At 37.4% G+C, this 6,360-nt stretch overlaps 1 protein-coding gene across 1 annotated transcript; it reads right to left on the bottom strand.

Annotated features, from left to right (window-relative positions):
* Positions 1 to 282: 282 nt before the first annotated feature.
* LOC139194775 (uncharacterized) lies at positions 283 to 1,682 on the bottom strand. Its single transcript, XM_070819683.1, has 2 exons — positions 632 to 1,682; positions 283 to 320 (listed from the first exon to the last, which is right to left on the bottom strand). Exons 1-2 carry the CDS (start codon positions 1,680 to 1,682, stop codon positions 283 to 285), a joined length of 1,089 nt encoding a protein of 362 aa, XP_070675784.1.
* Positions 1,683 to 6,360: the final 4,678 nt, after the last annotated feature.

Below are 6,360 nucleotides of genomic sequence, written 5' to 3'. Positions count from 1 at the left end.
AAGAGAAGGTACTTGATAACCACCCCAAATGTCAACATGAATTAATTCAAAACAAGAAGTAGTAGACATGGAACTTAAAGGGAAAGGCAACCTTGTTTGTTTAGCCAAAGGGCAAATTAAACATTGAGTGAGATCACAGGTTTTATTGGAGAAAAAGGGAAACAACATGGTAACTTTAGGTGACGGATGGCCGAGGTGTTGGTGCCAAAGGTTGGGAGAGATGGTTTGGATGGCATTGCATGTTCTTTCTTCGGTGAGTCGAGATAGTAGAGTCCCTCCCGTTCAATTCCCGTCCCAATCATCTTCCCCGATCGTAGGTCCTGGATGACACAAAAATGGTTTAAGAAAAGGGTAATAGCAAATGAATCATAAGCCAATTGACTAATGGATATTAAATTTAACGTAAAGATTGGGACACAAAGAACATTGTGAAGGATAAAATTAGGAGAAAAAATGACTTGGCCAACATGAGTGACTGTGGCAAGGGATCCATTGGGTAATGCAACAGTGTGGTTTTGAACAGGCCTAGAGGGTGTAAGGGACTCGGGGTTGCAAACTATGTGATCTGTGGCACCACTATCCAGGATCCAAACATTGTGCTTGGCATGACGCATGAATGAAAAAGCTTTACCTGAGAGATCATCGTGGCTGGAAGAATTACCAACATGATTAGCAAAAGAAGATTTGTTTTGATGCAACATTTTAAGGATATGCTTGCAATCTTCTGGAGAGAACGGGAAGTTGGAGATCTCCTTGTTGGTCACGGCAACTTGATTTCCTTTGGCAGAACGGCTTGGTTCGCTGTCTATGGCTGCTTTTCTTTTGCGGCAATACTCGTACGAATGACCCTTCCAACCACAGAAAGTACATTTGATATGTGCGCGGCAGTTCTTTGTGCTGTGGTTCGTCTTATTGCACTTGTCACATCGCAAACCACCATCCTCAGTTTTAGATTCTCGGCTTCCACCTTTGACAGCGAATACAACAGCTTCTGGTTGGGCAGAACTCCTTCCACTTGAGACTTCGACTTGCCTCTCATGATGAAGAACAAGTGAGTAAGCCTTGTTAACAGTGGGAAAAGGCTCGAGAAGGAGAGTGTTGCTGCGAACGGTAGAGTAAGACTCGTTCAAACCTATGAGAAACTTCATTGTCTTCTGGGTTTCAATGTAGGAGGTGATCTCCTTTGTGTCACAGCCACATGTTGGGATAGAACACAACGCATCTCGTTCGTCCCAAAGGCTTTTTAGTTTGGTGAAGTATGTGCTCACGGTCATAGTACCTTGTACACAGTCGTGAATCTCGTTTTCAATGTGAAACAGTTGGACAATATTCACATGGGAAAACCTTTCTTGCAGGTCAAGCCACATATGCCGTGCATCCTTGCAGTGTATGACGCTCCCAAAAATTTCTTTGGACATGGATCCGAGCAACCACGTTTTTACCAAGTTGTTGCATCGATTCCATTGTTGTAATTCTTCAAATTGTTCTTCATGAGGTTTCTTGACTGTTTCATCAACAAACCCTAATTTGTTCTTGACTGTCAAAGCCATGGTCATGGATTGAACCCATGTACCATAGTTATCCTCCACGAGAGACTGCGGCACAAGTATTGCACCAGGTTGGTCTGAGTGATGGAGAAAAAGTGGGTGATTGGGATTTTCCCACTTTTGATGCGAAGCCATGCCTGAAGAGGTTGGCTTTTCTGATATGTCGCCTATAGTGATGTTTGCTAGGGTTTATGTTTGTTGTTTTGCCTTTTATTTTCCCAGATATCGTTCACTCTGGTACCATCATAAGAAGCATAAAGTATAGGAATGAATTTATGTACATTGACATCAACGAGATTTACAGCTTTATACAAAGTCTTACATGACTTGTTTCGTATTCTATTCCCTACAAATAAGGCTAACTGATAACCTAATAGGTAAGTAAATATCAATCTATAATATTTGACAAATCAATCTAAGATTCCTTTCTTAACAAACGGTGTCTCGGCCGCATAGCTTTTTGCTTTCGGTGGTGCCAGTTGGTGCTGTCAAATCTCAAGAATTTTTTCAGCTCACCGTGTTTGAGTAAATAAAAGAGGAATCTTTTTTATATTTTAAAGGGAAACAAGATGACAAGTCACGGCTATCTATTTTTTTTGACTCGGATAAGCTATGAAAAAATTTCATTTTGTTCTTGCCATAATCAAGCAAACTCATCAGTTCGAAACATCAAATTCAAGAACTCCTACATATATTTGTTTATTAAAGAGCCGTAGTCCGCGCCTTTACGATCAGGCGATACTCTGATTTAGTAAATAAAAGAGGATAAAGCTATTGAATTCGGTGCAAGCCAGAGACAAATGATTAATCTTCGTAACCATTGTATTTGTTAATAAGAAACAAATAGAATTCCTATGAAATAGTGAAGTCGTAAAGGGTGTCAATTATGAAATGCATTGTTGTCATATTTACTAGTACATAATTTTAAGTGTATTCCTTGTTTTTGTTTGGTCAACCAATTATATTCATGTCAGTTTTGATTTTAGCCCATAAAAAACAATTTCATACTGAAGGATTAATCCCACCATATCTAGAATTCAAACAAAGTATTACATATAATTAATTTAAGGTAAATAACACTTTGCACCCTCAGTTTGAGTGCAATTGCAACCTCATACATTATCTTTATGACATTTCTATCTCATACATTTACAACCGTTAGAAAATTTGTTAAGGTAGCCGTTAAGTGATGACGTTGTAACAATGTGTGTCACATTTGTGCTAACGTGGTTCTTCAGCCACATGGCCAAACAATTAATAAAAGAAAATCTAATTAATAAGACCATCTCCAAAAGGGATGTCAAATTTTTAACATAAAATTTGACAGCTTATGTGGTTGTTCGTCCTAAAAACTACTTAGCCTACATGGTGTGCATGCCGAATAGCTAATAAGCTAACTATGTCCTTCGGTCAAATACGGGGCATGCCAACTCGTCGGCTGAGCTTGGCCGGGAAGTGAATATTAATGTGGCGTTAGGCGCGCTGATGACTTCAAATCTTGCGATTGTGGCCGAGGAAGAAACACATCTCAACCTTCAAGTTCTAAAGCGTAAAAACAAGGCTGCTAATTTCTACGAAGTTCAATAAATATTCATTTCAATGTGTCGAATGTTGTAACCTGGTATCACCTTAATTCACCGAAAAGGCTAATAAGATGACATCTTCCAACAAGTACTCAGGAAATCCTTGATGATCGAGACTTGGATAGAAAACCAGTCATTCGCGAAATAGTGTTATTTATCCAAGCTAAATGTGCTCATCGGTTGGTTGATTCTAAGATTCTAGTTGTTTATCCAAATTGAAGATGTTGGTGGTTGCCAACACAGTATTGTTTGTCCAAATTGAAGATGTGTTAATGGTAAAAAAGGTAAAATAAAAAATCTCAAGATGTTTAAGAGGTTTCTCGTAGAGCGTGGGTTTGTACAGAGTAGATTTGTGTGTGATTTAGAGGCTTGAATGATGCACTCCCTCTCAATTTTTAGTAGTGATTCCCACATGGCCGAAGTAGAGCCTCAATCAAACTATAATTCTTTGATCAAATCCGAATGTGCTTTGGCCAGTCCTAGTCCATGTAGAACTTTGAATCCAACCTTATTATTCTCCAAATTCAATCCTTGATTCTTGGCATCATCCTGATTTGAAGTATAATTGGTATCTAAGGACTCCTTGTTATATCAGGACTTGGCCGACTCCACTATCCAGGTAAGATCATCTTCTGATAGGATTTGACCGAGTCCCACCGTGTTTGAACCCCCAATTCCCTATACTGGGATGGGGCCATAATTATTCTCGGCCTAAAACTATTTAGGTTCAAACAGTGGCACTTTGACATCTTTTAAAGTTTTGCTCTCCATCCAATGCATCAAATTTTAAACATAAAATAAAAATTCATATTTATTTTCTTTGCATTGGTAATGGAAAAAAAATGAATTAAAAGGTATAAAAAAATTATTTAAACATGATATTGGTAATGAAAAAAAATTAAAAAGCAAAACTTTAAAATCAATAAAAAAAATTAATAAAAAAACATTTAATAATTAAATTTTTTTTTTGAAGCTACTGTTAAATGTGGCAGCAAAGGGAGAGATGTCATTCCATGTTATGTCACATTAGATTTGGCTTCTTAGTTGAAAAATATTGTTGCTATCTTTTTTTTTTTTTTTTTACCGTTTTTGCTATTTGGACATTTTAACATTTCTTTTGAAGATGCTCTAAAAAATTAATTTTTTATATAATTAAAAACTTAAAAATTAGAAAGAAAAAAAAAGAGTAACCCTAAATCTTCCACCTCTAAGGCTCCATCACCATTTCCAACCAACATGCTGCAAACGCAGATTCCCACCCCAACATCAGCGTCTTCCTTACTTAGAAGTTTTAGATTTTTAGTTTAAGGTTTCTGGGTTTTTCTAGGTTTTTGAGGAGTTAAAGTGAAATGGGTTTTTCTGGGTTTTTGAGGATTCGAAGCTTTCTGCCGAAAGACCTAACTAGCGTTCAATCGAGCAAAGATGCGAACTACCCAAGCGAAGCCAACTTGTATAGTCATCGTGGCAGAGCTGCTGCCACCGCCTTTGCCCATCCGCCACCACACCCACTGTTTTACAAAAATCATCACCCAATTTGAAGATGCAAAAATCGAATTGCAATATTATCAACAGGAGCCAGGAGAACAACCTTAATTTTAAAATCTGAAATTAAAAACCTGGCTTCATTGCCAACGTTAATGAGAAAGAAAAGTGACGACTTAGGTTTCCCTATTTCAACCACGCCAGATTTCAACCACGGAGGCTTTTGATTTCGACGAATCCAATAAATTCCCAATTTCAAACCATGCAAGATTTAAATTGTTGGGTTCCAATTGCTGCGCTTTGGTCATGGGTGTGGTGTTGTTCGCCCCCCTAAATTCGTCATAGGCCTTGTTGGCATGCCAGGAATTTACTTGAACAAGATACTGGTGGTTGCGAGCATGCCACTACTAGTTGCCGCTAGTAGACGAATTTGAGTGATTGAGATTGCTCTTGAGTTCGACTTCTAACCAAGAGGTTGCATCATTGAGTGGGAGTGGCTCAAATCAAGGTTCGTTCTTTACCTTAATGATAAGGACTTTACTTATGTGGAGAAATTTAACAATATATAAATGACAAGTTTGCTGGAAGTGTAAATAACAAAGGAAAGTGAAAGACTAGTAATGTAAATTGCTTGTAATTTAAATAATTAGAAATATAGTTGTACAAAAATGTAATTATTAATAATACGAAGCATTAGAAGTACAAAGAGATGCCAAATACAAGGTTGGAGCTTGTTCCCAAGGAATCGGGCAAGTTACTCTAGTCTTGTGGGCAATTTTTGGGGGTTTGGGGAATGGCTTTGAAGGTTGAAATGAAAATACAAAGGAAATCGGTACTATTGAGTGAGCATAAGAGCTTTAAAAGAAAATACAAGGCTTTTGTTGGTAATTGAAATGACTTTGTATTGAAATACAAATGGAACTGAGTACAATGCTTTAAAAGGTAAATTGCAAATAAATTATAAGGCTTGTGCAGGGAATTGAAGTATTAAAAAGGGATGCTGATTTGAGTTGTTTGATTAATTGGTTGAGTGTCCATAATCCTTATGCCTTTGCTTCTTTATATAAAGAACTAAGATAGCCCATTTGCTGAGGACATTGAACCTGTGCAGAGAAGTTCCACTGCCCACTTGTAATGAATTAATATTAAAAGAAGCCAACTTGCATATGAAATAATTTTAAAAGAAGCAAGTTGGTTTTCCACCACATGTCCATCTCCCAAGTCTGCCAACATCCTTACTTGCAATACAGCCACCTTCAAACTATGCGGAGAAACATTCCCACATGCAACTTTTAGTATATTTGCACACTAATGTCCCAAAATGTGATGACGTCATATTTTGACTTTAAACCCAAATAAGTAAAATTGTGCATATTTTAGGTGCAAATAGGTGTCGTGACGAGGGTTAATGGTGATAAAGGGGCGTGTTGTTGGTGGTTATGGAGGATGAGGTTGATCGGAGAGAGAGAGAGGTGTCGGGTGGGCTTAGGGTGGTGTTGATTGATATGTTTTTGGGACATTTTAATTATATATTAAATATTTTTAAATAAATATATTTTTTAATTTCTTTATCCACATGGAGCAAAGTTGGCATTCACCTCATTAAAAACTACGTCGCATATCTGTCACATCATCACTTAACAGCTATTTTAACGGATTATCTAATGGGTTGTATGAAATTCCAACTAAATCATATTTGGTGTATCAAATTGTAATGTATTACAGATCATTATGATGTTGCAATAGCA

The sequence above is a fragment of the Malus domestica genome, chromosome 03, assembly GCF_042453785.1.
Source record: "Malus domestica chromosome 03, GDT2T_hap1".
In the NCBI taxonomy this organism is placed as follows: domain Eukaryota; kingdom Viridiplantae; phylum Streptophyta; class Magnoliopsida; order Rosales; family Rosaceae; genus Malus; species Malus domestica.
This window is presented reverse-complemented; position numbering and strand designations above follow the sequence as displayed.

Bases quoted from the DNA above. Each gene is read 5' to 3' on its own strand.
- LOC139194775 (XM_070819683.1), bottom strand. From the start codon at position 1,682: ATGGCTTCGCATCAAAAGTGGGAAAATCCCAATCACCCACTTTTTCTC. The intron at 321-631 runs GTAAAGCTTTTT...TGTGTCATCCAG, and splicing joins CAGCCACGATGATCTCTCAG to GACCTACGATCGGGGAAGAT.